The following is a 23,451-nucleotide window of genomic DNA, read 5'->3' on the forward strand; positions in this document are numbered from 1 at the left end:
AAACTTTACTAATCCCGTAGTAAATCACAGGGTAACAGCAACAGACAACAAAATGCACACGTATACATATAACAAGAATAATCATAATCTTATGAATTCTAGCAAGGTACAGATAAACATAAAACATGAATGATCTGAAAGTAAGTTAATGAAGTGTGTGTATTTACTGAGTGTAAATTGATTAGAATTGCACAGCCGTATTAGTTACAAATTCACAATACAGGATGTCAATGGGCACGGTGTATTGCACCTAATATTATATGTTAAGATGTTTACTAGATCATCTCAGTACCATTCAGCACACAGGGAACAAGACCATTTTGGCCGAGGGGTGACTTTTTATAGCGCCTGATACCTTAGGGTGGAAATTACCTCACCCAGCATTCCTTGGAGCATCACAGTAGCCTCGGTGTGTTACTGAATGTGCTTCTCTTTTTAGGCAAATCCCCATACAGGGGGTGAGAGTCATTGTCCAGGATAGTAAGTGGTGTCCTGAGTGACCTCTGTTCTATCATTTCACCCAGCGAGTCCAGCCTTAAAATCAAAATTGAACTAGCCTTTTTAATCAGTTTGTTTAGTCTGTTGGCAACACCTGCATTAATAATGTCTTTTCACCAGCAAACTACTGCACAGAAAAGTACACTGGCCACTACAGACTGGTGAAAATGTGCATGACTTAAAATTCATCAGGCAATAAAGGCAAGTATGACCCTGCTTTTATACAGCCGCTGTATTGGTACTCCAGTTAAGCCTGTTGTACATGTCCTCAGCACCTCCACATCTTCACCATCAATGAGACCCAGGGGAAGACATGACTTGACCCTTCTGAAGTCTAAAATCATCTCTGTCTTGTTGATGTTGAGCTGCAGGTGGTTTAGTTTGCAAAACTGAACAAAGTCCTCCACTAGTGTTTTGCATTCATTCTTTTGCCCACTGTTGATAAATTGTAAAAGAGAGCCTGGCCTTGGTCCATCTTTATCTTTTGCTGTTACAGCAAATCACCATGGTCTACCTTAGAAGAGATACTACTTCTTATTCTTTAGACTGCTCCCATTAGGGGTTGCCACAGAGGATCATCTTTTTCCATATCTTTCTGTCCTCTGCATCTTGTTCTGTTACACCCATCACCTTCATGTCCTCTCTCACCACATCCATAAACCTTCTCTTAGGCCTTCCTCTTTTCCTCTTCCCTGGCAGCTCTATCCTTAACATCCTTTTCCCAATATACTCAGCGTCTCTCCTCTGCACATGACCAAACCAACACAATCTCGCCTCTCTGATTTTGTCTCCCAACCGTCCAACTTGAGCTGACCCTCTAATGTACTCATTTCTAATCCTATCCATCCTAGTCACACCCAGTGCAAATCTTAGCATCTTTATACTCTGCTACCAGCAGCTCTGTCTTCTGCTTTTTGGTCAGTGCCACTGTTTCCAACCCATATAACATAGCTGGTCTCACTTCCATCCTGTAGACATTCCTTTTCACTCTTGCTGATACCCGTCTGTCAAAAATTACTCCTGACACTCTTCTCCACCCATTCCACCCTGCCTGCACTCTCTTTTTCACCTGTCTTCCACAATACCCATTACTCTGTGCTGTTGATCCCAAGTATTTAAACTCATCCACCTTCGCCAGCTCTACTCCCTGCATCCTCGCCATTCCACTGACCTCCCTCTCGTTTACACACATGTATTCTGTCTTGTTCCTACTGACCATCTTTCCTCTCCTCTCCAGAGCATATCTCAACCTGTCAAGAGTGTCCTCAACCTGCTCCCTACTGTCGCTACAGATAACAGTGTCAACAGCAAACATTATAGTCCACGGGGACTCCTGTCTAATCTCGTCTGTCAACCTGTCCATCACCATTACAAAAAAGAAAGGGCTGAGAGCCAATCCCTGATGTAATCCCACTTCCACCTTGAATTCATCCGTTACTCCTACCACAGACCTCACCACTTTCACACTTCCCTCGTACATATCCTGTACAACTCTTACGTAGTTCTCTGCCACTCCCGACTTCCTCATATAATACCACAGCTCCTCTTGAGGCACCCTGTCATATGCTTTCTCCAAGTCCACAAAGATACAATGCAACTCCTTCTGGCCTTCTCTATACTTCTCCATCAGCATCCTCATAGCAAACATAGCATCAGTGGTGCTTTCTTGGCATGAAACCATACTGCTGCTCACTAATCATCACCTCCCTTCTTAACCGAGCTTCCACTACTCTTTCCCATAACTTTATGCTGTGGCTAATCGATTTTATCCCCCTGTAGTTACTACAGTCCTGCACATCCCTTATTCTTATATATCAGCACTAGTATACTTCTTCGCCACTCCTCAGGCATCTTCTTACTTTCCAAGATTCCATTAAACAATCTGGTTAAAACTCCACTGCCATCTCTCCTAAACATCTCCATGCTTCCACAGGTATGTCATCTGGACCAACGACTTTTCCAGTCTTCGTCCTCTTCATAGCTGTCCTTACTTCCTCCTTGCTAATCCATTGCAATTCTTGATTCACTATCTCCACATCATCCAATCTCTTCTCTCTCTCGTTCTCTTCATTCATCAGCCTCTCAAAGTACTCTTTCCATCTGCTCAACACACTCTCCTTGCTTGTGAGTACGTTTCCATCTTCATCCGTTATTACCCTAACCTGCTGCACATCTTTCCCAGCTCGGTCCCTCTGTCTAGCCACAGGTCCTTTTCTCCGTCCTTAGTGTCCAACCTCTCAGACAATTCATCATACGCCTTTTCTTTAGCCTTCACCACCTCTCTCTTCACCTTGCGCCTTATCTCCTTGTACTCTTGTCTACTTTCTGCATCTCTCTGACTATTCCACTTCTTCTTCGCCATCCTCTTCCTCTGTATACTCTCCTGTACTTCCCCATTCCACCACCAGGTTTCCTTTTCCTCCTTCCTCTGTCCAGATGTCATGCCAAGCACCCTTCTTGCTGTCACTCTCACTACATCTGCTGTAGTTGCCCAATTGTTTGGTAACTCTTCACTGTCACCCATTGCCTGTCTCACCTCCTCCTTAAACTCAACCTTGCAGTCTTCCTTTTTCAACTTCCACCATTTGATCCTTGGCTCTTCCCTCACTCTCTTCCTCTTCTTGATCTCCAACGTCATCCTACAGACCATCATCCTATGCTGCCTAACTACATTTTCCCCTGCCACCACTTTGCAGTCTTCAATCTCCTTCAGATTGACTCTTCTGCATAGGATGTAATCTACCTGTGTGCATCTTCCTCCACTCTTGTACGTCACCCTATGTTCCTCCCTCTTCTTAAAATACATATTCCCCACAGCCATGTCCATCCTTTTGGCAAAATCCACTACCCTCTGACCTTCTTCATTCCTCTTCTTGACACCATACCTACCCATCACCTCCTCATCTCCTCTGTTCCCTTCACCAACATGTCCATTGAAATCCGCTCCAATCACCACTTTCTCTCCCTTGGTACACTGTTCATCACTTCATCCAATTCACTCCAAAAATCTTCTTTCGTATCCATCGCACACCCAACTTGCAGGGCATATGCACTAACAACATTCATCATCACACCTCTAATTTCCAGCTTCATAATCATTTACTCTGTCTGACACTCTTTTCACCTCCAAAACACTCTTGACATACTGTTTCTTCAGAATAACCCCTACCCCATTTCTCCTCCCATCCACACAATGATAGAACAATTTGAATCCCCCTCCAATCCACCTGGCCTTACTCCCCTTTCATTTAGTCTCTTGTACGCACAATATATCAACCTTTCTTCTCTCCATCATATCTGCTAACTCTCTCCCCTTACCAGTCATACTGCCAACATTCAAATTTCCTACCCTCAGTTTCACTCTCTTTACCTTCTTCCTCTTCTCTTTTGTGTCCGGACACGTCTCCCTCCTCTTCTTTTCCTTTTTCGACCAACAGTAGCCCAATTTCTGGCTAACAGTACTGGTGGCAGTCGTTAACCTGGGGCTCGACTGATCCAGTATGGAAATTTGTATTGTTCTCCGCATATTGATTTGGCAAAATTTTACACCCGATGCCCTTCTTGACATAACCCTCCCCATTTATCCAGGTTTTGGACTGGCACGAAGAAACACACTGGCTTGTGCATCCCCTGTGGCTGGGTTGCCTTAGAAGAGATACTGAGTGCTTATTATGTAGTCACTTAATGAGAGTTTAATGTGTTTTAAGATTACAGTATAACCCCAATTATAAGAGGTAATGTGGACCAATGCTTCCATCGTTTAACTGAAAACCCAGATAAAACAAATGGCCACGGCCATTTCAAATTAAGAATTACACATATAAAAGAGCCAATTTATATGGTGCAGTATCACTTTTAAGCATCTTTTTTAATGTTATTGAATTTAATCTTATATGGAAATTAAAACAGATACACATTCACACTTATTTTTGTGGTACATCATTTATTATACTGTTAATATTCACAATAGTTTTAAGAATAAAATGTGTTATTGTTGTAGTAATATTTTAATATGAATAGCTTGTCTCACTTTGAAGCTAAAAATAAAATGATGAAAGGTAACAAAAACAAATCATTTTGTAATACATGTTTCCTTTTGGCCGTAATGGTGGCACAGTGGGTAGCACTGCTGCCTCGTAGTTAGGAGACCCGGGTTCACTTCCTGGGTCCTCCCTGCGTGGAGTTTAAATGTTCTCCCCGTGTCTGCGTGGGTTTCCTCCAGGTACTCCAGTTTCCTCCCACAGTCCAAAGACATGCAGGTCAGGTGCACTGGCGATTCTAAATTGTCCCCAATGTGTGCTTGGTGTGTGGGGGTGTGTGGGTGTGTGTGTGCATGCCCTGCTGTGGGCTGGCGCCCTGCCTGGGGTTTGTTTCCTGCATTGTGCCCTGTGTTGCCTGGGTTTGGCTCCAGCAGACCCCCGTGACCCTGTAGTTAGGATATAGCGGGTTGGATAATAGATGGATGTTATCTTTTTGAAAGAAAAAGTCTGTGATACGGTTTGCATATTTGTAGCTGGAAATCCACAAAGGTAGAAAACGAATCACGTATCTTAAAACAGATTTTTATTTTTAGGCTTTTCAATTCCTACCAGGAATCATCATCAGAGGAACAGAATTAGACTTACAGGAATCCAAGGCAGTATATAGCAAATAAAGAGGAGAGGGTAGGTGGATGTGGTGAGGGGGATTGATGAGGTGGGGTTAGTCTTATTTATTATTTGCATATTCTTCTTTTCAAGCCTGCATATGTTGTGTTCATGTCTAAATGTATGTTATGCAAATGAAAAAAGATTAAATATTAAACTGAACAATGGTGCAAGCTGATCAGCACTGATCCTGAAAACAGGTCCTGGAATGTCATCCAGATCTGATGCATTTCTCATGTTCACTTTTCTGAAAGCTCTCCTTACGTCTTGTCTGGCAAATTATCGTTAGAACTGCACCTATGGAACCAATGTAGGAAGCACTTTGAGACAGAAAAGCTTTTATCTGTTGCTCCTCTATATAACAACCACCTTTTTCAGCCCTCTCAAACATATATACTGTTCAATGTCTGTAAAATGTCCAGGATTAAAAGTCTTACCTAGACAATGTCTTTGCATCCTACAAACAATTACACTTCAAGTACAACTTCTCATCAACACAATTCCTCCACTATATTCAAGTTAAAAACTTTGCTAAACAGACCCTACCCAATTTTTCTCACCTTCTACCTTGTTCTTTTCCAGAAGAATTATTGGTCAGTCTTGAAGACTCAGATAGCATCCCTACAATTTATAAAAATATTTTAAAGTCTCTTTCTTTCAAAGACCCCAGAGTACATTGAGGAAAGGATCTGTCACTTAGTATTTCAGAAAAACAGCGTAAGTCAGCCACGCACAGAATACACTATAGCTCCATATGTACAAGACATTCAGTCATTCAACCTAAAATCTTTTATCGAGTGCATTTGTCTCATTTAAAATTGTCCAAAATGTTTCCAGGGCAAAATTCAACCCGTGAATGTTGCATTCCTGCTCCAACCTCACTAGGCCACATGTCCAGGGCGTACACCAAATTAACAACATTTTGAACAAAAATCTTTTCATGCCTATCAGACAGACTTGGTGTCACAATCACTCCTAACCCATTAATAGCCACATTTGGTGTACTCACGGATGGGCTTAAAGTGGAGAAGGACAAACAAACTGTAATTTTCTTTAATACAATACTAGCATATAGACTTATCTTGCTCAACTGGAAGAATCCTACCCCACCACTCTTAAGTCAGTGGGTAACCGATATTCTATACTACTTGAAATTGGAAAAAATCAAATTCTCACTTAGAGGATCTGTTCAAAACTTTTTAAAAATATAGCAGGGTCTAATCAATAACATTTTACAGTAAGCTTCCATTTCGGGGGAGAGAATACCCTTCTTTTCTTGTTTTTTTTTATAGAGTAGCTTCAGTTGCTTGGCTCCTTTCTCTTTCTCTTGGGTGAGGGTTAAATTTTATTTTGATTTGTTAAATTTGACTTGACTGTATGGAATGTTATCTGTTTCTAATTAAAATCAATAAAAATATAAAAAAAACAACTGAACATTTCTCAGTCAGCAACACTTGGCTTGTCTTGGAGAATAGTCTCTGATCTGTCTGTCCAACATGTGACTGGAACTTCCTGCTTTAACTTTTATTTGTATCTGGGAATAAGAAAGATGGCGACATGACCAGATTTGCCAAATGCAGGCAGCGTTTTTGCCTTATAGTCATCTTTATAAGTATAGCAACAGTCAAGCGTTGTGTCCCCTCTGGTACAACATGTAATGTGCTGAATTACCATTTTGAGACTAGCCTAGTTGAAATCAGCAGCTATGATGAGGGCAGTGTCCAGGTTATCATTCTGGTGGTGATTGTCCAGAATATAAAAAACAGCAAAATCTTAAAAAACAAGATAAAAGGCAATAATCAATGTCAATGCATGGCAAACACATTTTGTATTTTCTGGTTTGACACAAAAAAGGCAGAAACTGGGAAATAACAGCTTGTTTTATAAAGGCCAGTTAAAAGAAGAAGGTGGTTGGGAAGAAATCCATCAGTTAATATGGTCTGCAGGAGTAAACTTGAAGACCACTTAATTGAGCCTTTTTCTTACTAATTAGAACATAAATGAATGAAAGTATTGAAATAACGGCTCTGCTTTAACATTCACTGTCATTTGCACCTGTGTCTGTACTGTTCATCACTAATTGTCAGTATCTGGATACAATTTAAGTAGCAAATTCCACAGAAAAAAATAAATAATAAGACCAAGAAAACACATTTCTGAATGTCATCTAAATTCAAGTATCTTAATAGAGCACTTTTCTAAAATAGAATAAGGAAAACGGAGAGCTAAATAATTAAATTGATGAGACATAATTGTGACCCACTGATTTGTGTACCTGGTTGGAATGAAAGCCTGTAGCTTGTGGTGTGGTATACCAGGACTGAACTCTTGTGAACCCCTGGCCTACTCCCTTTGCCATTAATTGTAATTACTGGCATACAATTCTGGAAACTAAACTCTACCAAATGATAACAGAGAATTAAGCATTTAGAGCTGCTGCTAAGACACAGATATTTCTTTTCTGAATGCAGATTAAGAAAAAAAAAGATCTGCCAGATAAACGATGAGATCAATAAAAGTTAAAAGACTCACAGGTTGCAAAACTTGTATTAACAAAAACCTGCCACCATAATTCACTCCTGGAATGAACTTGGAATCCACTACTCTAAACTGATATCAGATGAAGGTTCAGACAATGAACATTCAAAATTTAACTCCCATGAGATTTCCTCTAGTAAAACTGTAGGCTTCAGGAGAGTGTCCATCGGAGAATAAATGATAGCTGGGCAAGCCTAAAAATTCAGTCAAATTGAGGAATGTCTTTCCTAACAACAGCATTTATTTCTATAGCATACTAGCTATCTTCTGCAGCTCCGCCCAAATCAATAAACAATTTTTTAAAAATGTAATAATTTGTATTAAGAATAATTTATAGTGGTAGCTTTCGTATCCGAGGACCTCTTGATATTCAATATTTTTCATTTTGCTATGAGGGGCAGGAATGTAGCCATGATCTCTTTGCCAAAAATGTATAAAGTTGGCAATGTATTTCTGGCCAAGCAGGAGGTAGATATGCTCCAACGTCAAACGTTGCAATTGTATTTGATCGTCTTCAGCTCTGATGGGGTAGCATCCCCCACGTGGGGAGAAGAGCATGTGGCCATGATATCACAGCCAGTGAGCGAGTACCCTCTAAAACATATGTAGCTGTGATCTCTCTCTCAAAAACGTCAAATGCTACTCATTAACAGTCTCTAGATGATAATGTCTGCTGAACAAACTGGTAGCTAAATGGAGGCAAGGTGCGTTCCAACACGTGGCGAGAGGTAGAGTGACTTGAATGGAGGTTGAGGCATGAGTGAGAATGGCCCCGCCTGGCTCCCTACTCCTGAGGTTCTGTCTCCCCCTCCCCTCAGCCCACAGCCTGTCTCTCGGATTTGCACAAATAAATTGGTGCCGAAACCAAATTATAATACTTAGCGCAATGAGAGAAGTCACAAAATCAACCGTAATGTTCAAGCAAATGATAGAAAAAAAACCCGATCTAAATCCATTAAGTAGTTCTCTTGTGAAAATTGGACAGAGATACAGATGGACAGACGATGGATTTTATATGTAGAAAGAGATGATCATTCTAACAATATTGCTCAAAATGGCTTTAGAAGATGTCAAAGAAGTAGTTATATGCAAAGAAAAAAATTAAAATGAGATAAGTATAATAATGCATAAATAGTATACAAAAATAAATTTTGCACACTTACACAAGACAGATATATAATTAATAGAAATAGTGTCTTCCTTTTAAGTCTCTAAATGACAGTCCAATGATAAGGACCATTGGCCAGGTTGGACAGAAAAAAAAAAAATTCCAGTAAGGCTGGAGAAAAAAACACTGAGTATTCTGTCTAACGTAAATACCTTTTGGTCTTTTCCTCCATTATCCTTAACTAGCAAAATACCCGCGCTTCGTAGCGGAGAAGTAGTGTGTTAAAGAAGTAATGAAAAAGAAAAGGAAATATTTTAAAAATAACGTAACATGACTGACAATGTAATTGTTTTGTCACTGTTATGAGTGTTGCTGTCATATATATATATATATATAGACACACACACACACATATAAACATATATATACATATATACATATACATATATACATATACATACATATCTACATATATACATATGCACATATATATATATATATACATACATATATACATATATATACACATACATCCACATATATATACATATACACATATATATCAAGGATTTGATTATCATTATTTCTTTCAATCAGGTTCGTATTTGGAGGATGTGTTGTGTTCAAGTTATATTCCGTGTTTGTCAACCGTGGTAAAGATAACAGGTTTCATTCATCGAAGTGTTCACTACCCAAATCAGTACTCGTGAATCTAAGATGTTTAACAGGCATTCCCAGTATTAAGTTGTGGATTTGCCTGCAAATATTTAGCGGTAGCGTGTCTATGAATTTAATTTAACCTTTCCCAGTCCTGTAAATCAGTTCACGTGAGCCGCTCGGAGTACATGCATCGAAGCTTATCAGCTGTGCTTGTGCTATCTCGTGCAATCTCACAATGTCCACGGCTTTATTTAATGTTAGCTCAGACCTGACATACCAGCAATTTAAACTCCATTACAGCAATTTTAACTCTGTTACAAAGTGATCAAAAGTCTCGTTTAAACCCTGCGTCTTCTCATTAAACTTGTATCTCGCGAATATCGTATTCGTCGTGGGCATGACAAACCCCAGCAGCAGCCTGTCTATGAACTTAATTTAAACTTTAGGTTTACACCATGCTTTGTTTCCGAAGTAGCTGCACTCATGAATATGCTTGTATGCGTCACTTGCTTCATATTCTTTTGCTGCCTTCTCACTTGTGTAATGCGTTTTTTGAACAGGTTTCATTCATCGAAGTGATCACTCGTACTGCGTTCACAGTCAGTTCACGTGAGCCGCTCTCTTGTTTGATCTTGCGATGTCCACGGCTTTATTTAATGTTAGCTAAGACCCGGCACTTAAAGGGTTCTCGCTACAGCAATTTTAACTTCGTTACAAAGTGATCCAAAGTCTCGTTTTTACCTCATGTGTTCTCATTAAACTTGTATCTCGCGAATATCGTATTCATTGTAGGCATGACAAACGGCAGTGGGAGCGTGTCTATAAACTTAACTTAAACTTACGGTTTACAACGTGCTTTGTTTCCGCAATAGCTGCACTTATGAATATGCTTGTATGCGTCACTCGCTTCATATTCTTTTGCTGCCTGCTCAATTGTGTAATGCGTTTTTTTGTTCAGCGCTCTTTGGAGCTGTTGCTTTTTGTCTGCCTACTGCGTTCACAGTCAGTTCATGTGAGCCACTCGGCGGCAGAGTGTTTCTATTGGATTGCTGCTGACGGACGGCCTTATATTGGCAGGCACTCAATTACGTGGGAGGCGTGACGATGAGAGACGCAACTCCGCCTCACACGGCGACCAAGCTGCAGGCTATGGTCGGTATATATGTACATAAGTAGGTTCCATTTATGACCGTTACGCGTAGAATTTCGAAATGAAACTTGCCTAACTTCTGTAAGTAAGCTGTAAGGAATGAGCCTGCCAAATTTCAGCCTTCTGCCTACACGGGAAGTTGTAGAATTAGCGATGAGTCAGTGAGTGAGTGAGTGAGTGAGTGAGTGAGTGAGTGAGTCAGTCAGTCAGTCAGTCAGTCAGTCAGTCAGTCAGTCAGTCAGTGAGGGCTTTGCCTTTTATTAGTATAGATTTACACATTTATAAAATAAATATTTTCCTTCATTTTAATTTCATTTGTGCGATGCTACCTTTTCCTTCCCCCAAGAAATCTGCGGCCAACATAAGAACATTAATCTCTGGATTTCATTCCACTTCAATCTGTGGGTCATATGTCTTTGACAGAATGAAAATTAGCATTGGACTTTTATTCTCCCGCCAGTGAGAAGCTAACATTCTTCTACAGTCAGTCTCCCAATATCATGGCTCCTAAAACACTAACCTTTAAACTAAAAGCTTGTGCTAAAAATGTGTGTCCTCTGACTTCATATGTAGTACAGTTTGGACATAAGATTAAGACATATTTTGGACACTTGCCCAAAGTGGCATTTGCACACCCTGATTTTTCATATTTATACCCTATGCATTGGTGATAAACTTACAATTTTTCCCTTCATAAATGAGCCAGTGCATATATAGTAGGCCTTTGGGGACATCTGTGCTGATATTGGACTCTGGATGTTGCAAACTTTGGTGTCTTTCTGCCGTTTTTACAATCTTCAACTCTGTTTTTAAGTACTTTGTGTTTTTCTGTGCTTTCCATTTATATTTCAAGCGATGTATGATTTCTTCACCTCATTAACTGTTATATCACTACTAGTATCTGCTCTATATGTATTGTTTGTCAGGTTTCGAACCAGTCTTTACTAATTTAATCAATTTGGCAATGAGATCTAGCCTTTATTTCTCACAGTTCATGGAATTCAGTATTTTAAGAATCTATATATATAAAATTCTTTTCGCGTTTGAAACGGAAATTACGTATAACCATGCGAAACGGAAATTACATATGACCACAGAACATATTATAATACAGGATCTAATCACTTCGTTTGTGGGCGCCATTTTTATGTCGTCTTTACAAATTGTTATTATTTGTGTGATAGTTATTTTACTGATATTAAAAATAAGTTAACACAAACACACCGATCAATTCCATAGAAGTGCACCCCGCGTCGCCCTCTCCCAGCCCTCCTCTCTGGACTACAGCGCTCAGCCGTCCACCGCCAGGCACGTTCTGACAGAGAGGTTTTATTTATTTGTCCACGTGACTGTCATGGAAACTGCCACATTATAACTTTTTTTTAATTGGCAGTACTTGATAGTAGAAGAGATGAGGAAAACAGCTTTGCGTCTTCCTATTTTTTAACTGCGCCGAGCTGTAAACAATGTGAAGACTACACTGCCTTCAGCGGCAAGGGGTCATGAGAACAAAGTGGACGCTTGGAGGTGTGGAATGTCGGGCTGCTCCGCCGGGTCGAGAGCTTCGCAGTTTCGGGCAGCGTACTCTCTTCTCGCACTGTTTATGACATTTCGAGTGCCCCGTCGACTACTGGGAGAGTGGAAATCTTTGCGAATGAGTGTGATCGGCACCATTGGAGCAAAAGTCTCTTTGTAAATTGCGCTGCACGACTACTTACTGTCCCTTAAGGTGAGTTCAGGTCACTAAAACCCCACAACATTCAAAGTTGCTTTTGTGATTAATTCTTTTAAGGACATGGAGGGTTTACATCTAAGAAGATGTACCGACCTCTTCATATTAAGTTTTGGACATGGGAATTGTTTGGACCTTCTGCCCGTTAAGCATGGAAGGGCAGCGTCCACCTTTCTCAGAATAATTTTTCTCTTAAATCACAGGCACGTAGTGCAAGGTTGTCAGGCAGAAATTTGCAAAGTCGCATAGAAAATTTAATTTCTATACCACAGCGGTCGTGTAGCGCCTTTCACAAGGGATCTGCTACCGAGAGATGATCCAAATACATTTAAGCTGCTGTTAGTGCTACTTATCTGTTGTGTTATAGCGCCTTTAAAAAGTACTTTACCCGAAAGCACCCCAGTACTGCTCAATGTATCTTTACTTCTTACATGTTAATGTCTTACTGTTTAATAATTTAAATACTACATTTTTCTTTTTTCCCTTGCACTCAGTGAGCAAAGCCACTGGGTAATCAGCTAGTATTTTTATACCTACCAAAACGAATCAAAATATCCGCTTAAATTTGTGCACTGCTCATATGTTACCTTTTTGTAAATGTGATGATATTGGGTTGTCTACTGAGAGTCTCACTTTACTTATGTCTAATTCCAGTTCAGTTTCTAGAGCAAGCAGGCTAGAAACTGATTACTAATGACAGAAAACTGACCTCATAATTTTCTGAAAGCCAGTTAAGCTTGTTTTAAGCTAATTAAAAGTTAACACCACCTTCTACTGATAAAACCTGAAAGCTCTTTAACAATGAACTAGTTCCTGGATGAAGAGTGAAATATGCACACAATTTGAAATGTTTTGTATAACATTGTTCAAATAAGCAAAGAAAAAAACTTATTTTATTTGTATTTTATTAGATATGCATGTGTGCATATACACATCATGAATGTAACCACTGACCCGTCTTACAAAAAAATAATGACACAAGGAAACCAGCTTTAACACATATTTAACATGTTTTTCTGTTCCCTCCCCAGCAAGAATGAAAACCTACACTCTGAAATCCCACAAAGCTGAAACCTGTCATGACTCTTCCAAATACGGGAGAAGCAAGAGGAAGAGAGAGAGTGAGACAGATCTTGAACCCATCTACCTGGTTTATCACAGTACCCTACAAAACAATCCTGTCAACTGGTAAGTCTCATTTGTCTTGGCTCCCTACCTCATAACAATTAAGTATTTCTCATCTCTTACCTTTCAACTCTACACTCAATTAGACTCTGGCGGTAAGGTGACTTTAAAACCTCTGGCATCATCTTTAAAGGGCCAGTATTTTTTCCCCGCCTCCATGCTACCTTTCTGGAAAGAACAACACAGCCGTTCAGCAAATGGTCAAGACTCTAGATTGCCACATAGAGGGAAGTAACTGGCATTCTGTCAGTCTTAGCATTTAAAGTGGCATCATAATTCCATTTGCTGTGCTCTGGGACTGTGTTGTCAGGATTTGGCCAGGAGGTATTGATACTGTTCTCCCTGCAAAGTCTCTTTTCTCACCTTCAAAGTGTCAGAAATTGCTGTTATTTGTTGTCTGCTGTGTAGTGTTGGGGGAGTATTGACAATCACCTTCCACGTTGTACACCCCTCTGCCTTTCTTATCTTGTATCATCCTTTTCTCTTGGGCAACCAGTTACAATATTTTGATCTGAAAACATAAGGGCAACCAAAAATGACAGGTAGGTTTTCAGATTTGACTTCCTGTTCCCGGAGACCAAAAACTTTTGATTAAACTTTATACATGTATTAATACACTTAGTCTTATATGTCTTTATTTGTATCCCTTCAGAAAAAAAATTAATTGAATATACACAGGGGGTAGAAATTGATGGTTAATATCACATTTTAGTATTTCTTAGTACTTGTATGGTAAAAAGTAGGAAGTCACCTCTTATATATAGAATATGGTTCTTGTTGCTCTTGTGTCCAAAAGAAAACAATTTCAGGTAAATACATTGTTAAAATTGAAAGCACAAAGGAGAGTGAAATTCACAGGTCATTAGATTTGGGCCACACTCCTTTTTGTATGATGGAGAAATAGTAAGTCATTTGCTAAGTCAAGGTAAGGTCCTTGTGTCTCATTATATAAGAAGGAAAAAGAAATCTAACACATGATTTAAACTGGAATTACATGTGGAATCTAATCTGAAAAGATAGCTATAAGGATTGAGTCAGAATTTGTTTTATTACTGACTAACAAGAAACAGTTTTTAAATATATAGCCAGGTGGTGATACAAGGAAGACAAAAATTAAGTCAACTCAAGGAAATGTCTCAACCTTCCATTCAGCATTAAAGAGGTGTGTTTATCAGGGTACCACTGCAATATTCAGTGCTTTCAGAATTTCACCCAAAACTCATTTGGTGAGTTGACGTAGAAAGACATAGCAGATCTGAGACATGAAAGAATCCTGGGAAAAGCTAGCAGAAGCCTCTATTCAGGTTGAATTTAACACGATTTAAAGAGTTTCACCTGCATCAGTGGACACATCAGGGATATATAGCATCTGAATAAACCTTGTTCAAGGTAACTATAATGGAGATAATTGCAAGAAGATGTGACCAATAATTTGTCTGTTTTCAGTCAAGACATCCATCCATCCATTTTCCAACCCGCTGAATCCGAACACAGGGTCAAGACATCAATCATCAAAAAGTGTGGGAGTGGAGTACAGTGTTAGTAAAGTTTATGGATTTGATAGACACACAACTATTGTTCATAGTCCTCATGTTTCTTCATAACAGATAACCTGTGACGCTTACAAAGATGGTTCCGCAAAGTCTAAGTAGTCTTTCAAGGTGAAGGCTCACCTATTTATGCAGTATGTTATATGGGGAAATGTGAAGCTTATCATAAAACCTTCTGCATTTTCATTTATTGTTATTTATTATCAGGATGTATTAACTTTCTCTTCTGTTTTTATATGCAGCATGTGTTCTTGATGTATGAGACACTGTAATGGCTAGAGTTGTAGGGTGGTCTTAAATGGGTCACCAGTCCAGGACTGGGCACACTTTATAGACATCAGATCACGTAAAATGGTTGTCTTTTAGATAAAGAATGAAAAGAAGAAAAACCAAGGGGAGAACATGCCCGCTCCATAGGTAGAGACAGAGCCAGTAAACAAGGCTAGGTTTTCGTGGGAATTGGGATGTTTTTTATGGTCATTGTTCTTTTTTATCCAGTTATGTATAACTATAACATTGATGTATGGATTTTAGCAGCAAAATGTAATATGCTATGCTGCATTATGTGTTTGCAGTTCTTTTGCATTTCATTGTTTTCGGCCAAGCATTCCTCTTTTGAGGTTATTACATGTAATTTCAGTATATAGACAACTTGCTCAAACATGCAGATGTATTTGAAAAATAGTACTACTAGATGTGGTCAGTCATTGCCATTAATTATGAAATCAAGTACATGCAGCGATTCTTATAGCATTTTGGAACTTGTGCATAGGTTTTTCTTTTCATTTTTTTTAAATCGGTTTCTCATTGATGCCATAATTTCTGTATTGACCAGCTTTAGAGTAAAAGAATTTATATGTTCACATACATATACAGAGAAAGTAAGGTACAGGACTTTTAAGTGCTGCTGCACCAGCGAACATTTCACTTTCAAGGAAGTAAAGGTGCCTTTGACGTGGACTGGAAATTCCACAGTACAGGTGTGGTCCATTTAAGTCTGACTTGACACGCCAAACTGCTTCATTCAGCCTTTGTGTTTCTCTGATTGCCACTGTTTGTGTTTTCTTGCAGCATGGAGCAAAAAAGCCTTCAAGATGAACTAACTTGTGCCATATGTTTAAATATTTACAAAGATCCAGTGGTGATCCCCTGCCAGCACAGCTTCTGCTACGAGTGCATCAAGGAATATTGGATACAGAAGTCTTACGACTGCAGTTGTGATTGCCCTCAGTGCCGAATGAAATTTGAAACGCAGCCAAGCTTGGAGAAAAACTTCACCTTGTGCAACATAGTCAACCAGATTCAACCCAGCAGCCCAGGCCCAGAGACACCAGACATTGTGTTGTGCGATTTCTGTGTGGACGGCACCACAGCAGCAACAAGGAGCTGCCTGAAGTGTGAGACTTCCTTCTGCTCACTACATTTACAGGCACACCTTACCCGACAAAACCTCAAGGAACACACACTGAGCAGACCTGTTGCAAGCTTTTCAGAGAGGAAATGCTCGGTACACAGCAAGGTGTTTGAGTTCTACTGCAAGGAAGATGGCTGTTGTGTCTGCGCCTCGTGTAGCGTCCATGGGACACACAGAAATCACACTTTACTGAGCCTGGAGGAAGCAGCTGTGACTGCCATGGTAAGTTGTGAGTAGAGTGCCTCACCAATCATTCTTAATTGCTTCTGCAATCCAGTATATGTAATTAACACTCCCCACAATGCAGTTGTTTTTGTATAGATCTTAAAGGATTTACTTCAGTACTTGTTCCAATTGCAGAATTCATCCAGAGACAGATAACTGTCATAGTATAATCTGTAGGTCTTCTAAAAAGTGTTTTGAGTATATTCTGTTATTGTTTAGTATATCTTGCAATAGTTTACTGTGAGGCGCAGGAACCAATCCTGGTTGGGGTGCCACCAGCTCATCATAGGGCCAATCTAGTATCACCAGTTAACGTAAAATATAAGCCATTGGAAGGTACAGTGGAATATCTGAAGTGGAAACCCATGCTGAGAGACAGCTAGTCTGTGGCGTGGAGGAATATTTTGAGTAAAGTTAATAAATAGGAACGTGCAGTAAAGACTCAATAACAAAATGATATGTGAGCATAAATAATTCAAAGGTCACTACAGTAGTTATATATATTATGTTGCTTATTTCTTTATGTATTTCTTTCTTTATTTATTTCAATAACACCACACGCAGACCAAAATGAAATACGGCTTGAAAATGAAAACTGCTCTTTTCACTCATCATCAATGTCCAAGGTCCTAGTGAATGGTGTTAGTAAAGCCAAAGAGAATCCCTTTCAGTGGCTGCAGTTGTGTTTGCTCAAAGTTGTGATTGTGCACATCCGTGGTGGATGAGTGCAAGAAAAGGTTGGCCAAATTTACTATACTGAGCGAATCGACTACTTTAATTCAAGAAGCTCTGAATTAATTACTTTCATCCATGTGGCTGTCAGCCAAAAGTTTAGGATCTGGCCTGCAGATGATTTGGCGCAGGTGATTCACTGCAGTGTTCGCTAATGACGACAATGGATGATTAAAAGAGGCTGCCACAGTTGAGAATTAGAGAGGTTGGTGAAAACAGAGGAAAGAGATGACAATGGGTGAGCGCAGAAACAGCTAATGAATATTCAGCCAGGGTAGATCATGGGTACAAGTTTTGGTGGACTTACCATGATCGTAATGGACGGGGTAACAGCAGGAAGTGTGCTTTATTTAGATGTGAAATAAAGAAAAATAATGCCTAGTGGAGCCAGGTCATTGCATCTAGCTCCAAGACTCTATGGAGAGTAGCTTTCAGGCAAAGGAAAGCTTGTGAACTTTTAGCTCCGCAGAATGGGTGGTTGGCTTCTTACTCCAAATAGAGCAGCTTGTTAGCTTTCACTTCCAATATCAGAGAAAAGATGAATGCACCTAATTTTGAAGGTATGTGTACCTTCTGGTGGTTGGATCAAGGCCATTTTCAGGTGTAAATCCAGTGCTTGCTTATAGGTGCCTTATTTTGTCCATCACATCCACCCAAAGTGCAGTTTGTTGTTATAAGCCTACAATGAGTGTCCTTTTGGGTGCCTTTTCTTCTGATGGAGTTTCTGCAGAAGTGTCAGCAAAACTCTGATGTATACCTGTGTTATCAGAAGAAGTACAGAGCTGACCAAAATGTTTGCAGAGCTGAGGTTCAATCATTCACTTTAGTATTTACTCTGGAGTGCAGGTAGAGGTCCAGCCTGATTTCTGCAATCCTGTCAGTCTGTTGTCTTAACAGGTCTTGTGTTCCATTGACAGCCTAGAAAAACGGGCAATACCCACTTTGTTCTACATACTGTAAGTAAATGAAATTAATCATTTTATACCATTTAAAGCAATGTAAAGTCCCATACCTGCCACAAAGCAATTCTCCATCCTAAATACAGAGCTGTGTATTGTTACATTGTGTATGAGACTGAGCATCATTTGACAGAGTTGTTTGCAATTCGCTACAGTTCCTCAAATTCAAAAAGTGGATGGAGAGATCCTTTCGTAATTGTTTCTCTGAAAGATACACAGGTGTTGATAACAATGTATTTTAAACAGGACCAGGTGCTTCCTCCCTGGGTACGATGTTAACCTGCATCCAGCCTTGCAAGCAGGTTTTCCATCTTGTAGGGAGAACTCAGGGGTTGGTGGCAGCATTGGCACTCCAGCCACTGTAAAAAACCTTACACAGTTCCATTCCATTTGAACTAGTGTGGTGCTAAGATGTCACTTGTTGCATGGCTGTGCTTGGTTCCTAATTTGGGATCCTGAGCTAGTTTGTTGTGTGGTGGGTGCAGCAAATCGCTGTATCAGCATATGCGCCCAACCTCTTTTTTCTTGTGGTGCTTCTTTTTTTGCATTTTATCAAATACTCTGGTCATAAATGGCTTAGACCAGACTGATGTGGGAGATGTGTGGTCAGATTAATGTGATAAATAGACGAAAGCTGGCAAGATAACCGTCTCCCAATACTCCCACTGACTGGTTTCACTTAGTAGGGAATTCACTTAGAATTTCCCAGTGGGAGGCTCGTAATTCCCAAAGACTCTTAAATCAGTGTAGGTTGTCACTGTGAATTCTTTTAATTCTTTCAATGTGAACATCTATATATATATATATATATATATATATATATATATATATATATATATTATATATATATATATATATATCTATACTAATAAAAGGCAAAGCCCTCACTGACTCACTCATTTACTCACTCACTCACTCACTCACTCACTCACTGACTCATCACTAATTCTTCAACTTCCCGTGTGGGTGGAAGGCTGAAATTTGGCAGGCGCATTCCTTACAGCTTCCTTACAAAAGCTGGGCAGGTTTCATTTCGAAATTCTACGCGTAATGGTCATAACTGGAAGCTATTTTTCTCCATATACTGTAATGGAGTTGAGCTTTAAAGCCGTGGGGGGGCGGAGTTTCGTGTGACATCATCACGCCTCCCACGTAATCACGTGAACTGACTGTCAACGCAATACATAGAAAACAAGGAAGAGCTCCAAAAAGCGCTGAAGAAAACATGCATTATATAATTGAGAAGGCAGCGAAACAATAAGAAGCGAGCGAGTGACATATACAACCATATTCATGAGTGCTGCTACTTCGGAAACAAAGCACGGTGTAAACATAAAGTTTAAATTAAGTTCATAGACAGGCTGCCGCTGCCGTTTGTCATGCCCATGACTAATTGCGGGATACAAGTTTAATGAGAGGACGCAGGATATAAACGAGAGTTTTGATCACTTTGTAACTAAGTTAAAATTGCAGGTAAAGGGCTGTGCTTATGCAAATTCCGAGAGACTGTATTTGTGGGGGATTGACAGTTGGGTGGGGGAGTCACGTCATCATCTCCCCTCCCATTCACCTCATTTCGCTCTGAGCTGAGCTCCGCAGCTAATGCAGTCTTATGGAAGTGACTTTGTGACGCTGCCACCAAATACTCACAGAAAAACCCACAAGTTAATAGACACTCTGAATCCTCCAGGAACTACTTACAAAAGGTTACATTGACAATCGTGTTACGTTATTTTTAAAATGTTTCCTTTTCTTAGCACAAGCACAGCTGAGAAGCTTCGAAGCATGTGCTCCATAACACGTTAAAAAATAATGCATTTAATCACACTTTGTGTTCCAAGCAAAAAGGAACTTCTGTCAATGCATGATTTCCTGGTACACCGATTACATTGATCAGCGCTTCCCGATTCATTTTACCCTTGCACCCCCTTGGTTTGAGAAGAAGTATGAAAAAATATGAGGTTAATACAGAAAAACAGATCACCAATTGAAGCTTTATGAATAATCGATACTTTATTCGCCATCAATAATTGTTTTGGTAAAGCCATACTCAGTGTAATTTTATAATTTTTCCGCCACTAGCCATGATTAAATGAATGGTAAAAAAGTAATAGCGAAGCGAGGGTGACTTATTCAGGCCGGCAGGCAACAGCTCAATAGCTCGAATTTGGATATAAGTAGGTTCTATTTAGTCGCCAGAAATATCTTTGGTAGGAATGGAAGTTGAATTTAGTCTTTAAATTTCTATGGTGAAGAAAAATTTATGCAATGATGACTAAGTTTAACTATATAAAGTCAAAACTTGTATATATAAAGTCAGCGCTGGAATATATAAAGTCAAAACTTGTTTCTGAATATATAAAGTCAGCGACGGAATATACAAAGTCAGCGCTGGAATATCCATCCATTTCCCAACCCGTTGAATCCGACCACAGGGTCACGGGGGTCTGCTGGAGCCAATCCCAGCCAACACTGGGCGCAAGGCAGGAACCAATCCTGGACATGACACATGCATCATTTTCAAAACATTAACCGAACAGTGTTTTTTTAACTTATTTTTCTGAATACGTTTTTGTTAACTTAGTTCAGTTCACAGTTGTTTGAATCAATAGATTTTGACTTTCACTTTATATAATCAGGTTTTGACTTTATATATTCCAGCGCTGACTTTATATATTCAACTTTTGACTTTATATATTCAGAAACAAGTTTGACTTTATATATACCGACGCTGACTTTATATATTCAAGTTTTGACTTTATATATTCAGAAAATTAATGTATTTGCCTGTTTGGCACCCCATAGTATATGTGTGTGTGTGTGTATATATGTACACATGTATGTGTATATATATATATATATATATATATATATATATATATATATATATATATATATATATATATATATATATATATGCCAGCAATACTCAGGACAATGACAAAACAATTACATTGTCAATCATTTTACGTTATTATTAAAATGTTTCCTTTTCTTTTTGCTTCTCCGCTGCGAAGTGCGGGTATTTTGTTATATATATATATATAGATATGACAACAACACTCATATCAATGACAAAACAATCATGTTACGTTATTTTTAAAATTTTTCCTTTTCTTTTTCATAACTTCTTTAACACACTACTTCTCCGCTGCGAAGTGCGGGTATTCTGCTAGTATATCTATAAAATCCAGCATCTGTCTGTCTGTATGTCTGTCCGCTTTTCACGAGAGAACTACTTAACGGATTTAGATTGGGGTTTTTTTCTATAATTTGCTTGAACACTCCGGTTGATTTTGCAATTTCTCTCATTGCGCTAAGTATTATAGTTCGGTTGCGGCACCAATTTATTCAATCTGAGAGACAGGCTGTGGGCCGAGGGGAGAGGGAGGCAGGACCTCAGGAGAAGGGAGATGGGCGGGGCCATCCTCACTCACGCACTAGCCTCCATTCAAGTCCTCTACCTCTCGCCACGTGTTGGAACGTGCCTTACCTCCATTTAGCTAGTAATACCTGTTTGTTCAGCAGACGTTATCATCTAGAGACAGTTAAAGAGTAACATTTGATGTTTTTGAGAGAGAGCTTACAGCTATGTACTGTATGTTTTAGAGGGTGCCTGCTCATTGGCAGAGATATCACGCTATGTATCATAGTTCACTTGTGGTAACGATTTATTTTAAGAATCTGAGAGAGCGGGCCGAGTGGAGGGGGGCAGAGCCCTCCTTAATCACGCGCCAGCCTCGGGGCATTCCTTACCTCCTCTTAGCTAGTGAATGAGAGAACTACTTAACAGATTTAGATTGGGTTTTGTTTTCTATAATTTACTTGAACATTCTGGTTGATTTTGTGACTTCTGTCATCGCGCTACGAATCATAGTTCACCAAGGGGAAGGGTAAACATGATGCCAGGAGTAGGGAGCCGGGCAGGGCCCTCCTCACTGTCCTGTTTCACTACTATGCAGGCAGAGCCATGGAGGACAGCTAGTACTTAATATTTAAGATGAAGAATATGAAAGTGTTTTTAGACCTAGTTCAATATTAAATTCTTACAAAAAATTAAAATAAAAAAATGATTATTTCTGGAGTTAGACAATAAAAGAAGGAGATTTGAATACCACTAGCCTAATGGTCATATTTATACTAGCAGGAGTAACTGGTGCTGCTCTGGGTGGAATAAAGAGCAGGTGCGATCACTCTGTAAATTCCCCAAAATGTTGCTGACTAAACTCACCGTGACAAGCAACTTTTGCATACCTGTGTACTCACTAAATAAAGTTCCTATTGGAAAAGTTTCAGAACAAACTTATATTATGTTCTTCCCCTGTACAAATTGCAAATTTATTAATGTGTGGATTTGCATACCCAACAAACACACCTTTGGCTTTATATATTAGAAGAATATTCACACATTAATTTGGTTATCATTAGCTAATCATACTGAAATCTCCTTAATCCAATTTAGGGTGTCAAGGGACCAGAGCTTATCTGGAATGCACTGTACACAAAGCAGGAATAAGCCGTGGATAGAATGCCAGTCCATCAAAGAATCCAATCAGACACACACAGACTGTCAGTTTGAATTACCAATTAACCCAACACACATCTATATTATGGATAGGAAAGAAAATCATACAGACGTGGGAAGAATGTGAAAGCTCTATGTGGACAACTGGGCAGAAGATTCAAACCCAAAACACTGCATCTGTGTGATGGCAGCACACACCATCCAGGTTGTGTAAGCATGTTTGGGATTATTATGTAGTTCACTGCACAAGATGAAATCTACTTACTGGTGGGTCATAACAGGCTTTGGTCATAAATATATTTAATTGAAGATTATTCATCATTGTTCTGTGCTTATTTTGTGTAATTTTCTTTTTCATTTTGTTCTGGATAGGTGCTTTTAAAAGATGAAGTGAAAAATCTTAAAAGTTTAATGTCAGACTTGCGGAAAATGAAGCTACACCTGAATAAGATGGAGGCAGATGTACTGGTAAGATGGTGTCTATTCCAGTCCTGTTGTTAGCTGATTGAGTTGTGAATGGTGGAAACCC

General features: G+C 39.4%; 1 protein-coding gene across 1 annotated transcript in view; it reads left to right on the plus strand.

Moving 5' to 3' along the window:
- The window catches only part of LOC120542130 (E3 ubiquitin/ISG15 ligase TRIM25-like), a 38,753-nt gene that overhangs the window by 1,911 nt on the left and 13,391 nt on the right, over nucleotides 1–23,451 (plus strand). Inside the window, exons 2-4 of the mRNA XM_039774307.1 lie at nucleotides 13,364–13,520; nucleotides 16,139–16,703; nucleotides 23,295–23,390. Of these exons, the coding sequence (XP_039630241.1) occupies nucleotides 13,364–13,520; nucleotides 16,139–16,703; nucleotides 23,295–23,390 (818 nt within the window). The remainder of the gene's footprint in view (nucleotides 1–13,363; nucleotides 13,521–16,138; nucleotides 16,704–23,294; nucleotides 23,391–23,451) is intronic.

The sequence above is a fragment of the Polypterus senegalus genome, chromosome 13 (assembly GCF_016835505.1).
Source record: "Polypterus senegalus isolate Bchr_013 chromosome 13, ASM1683550v1, whole genome shotgun sequence".
Lineage (NCBI taxonomy): Eukaryota > Metazoa > Chordata > Cladistia > Polypteriformes > Polypteridae > Polypterus > Polypterus senegalus.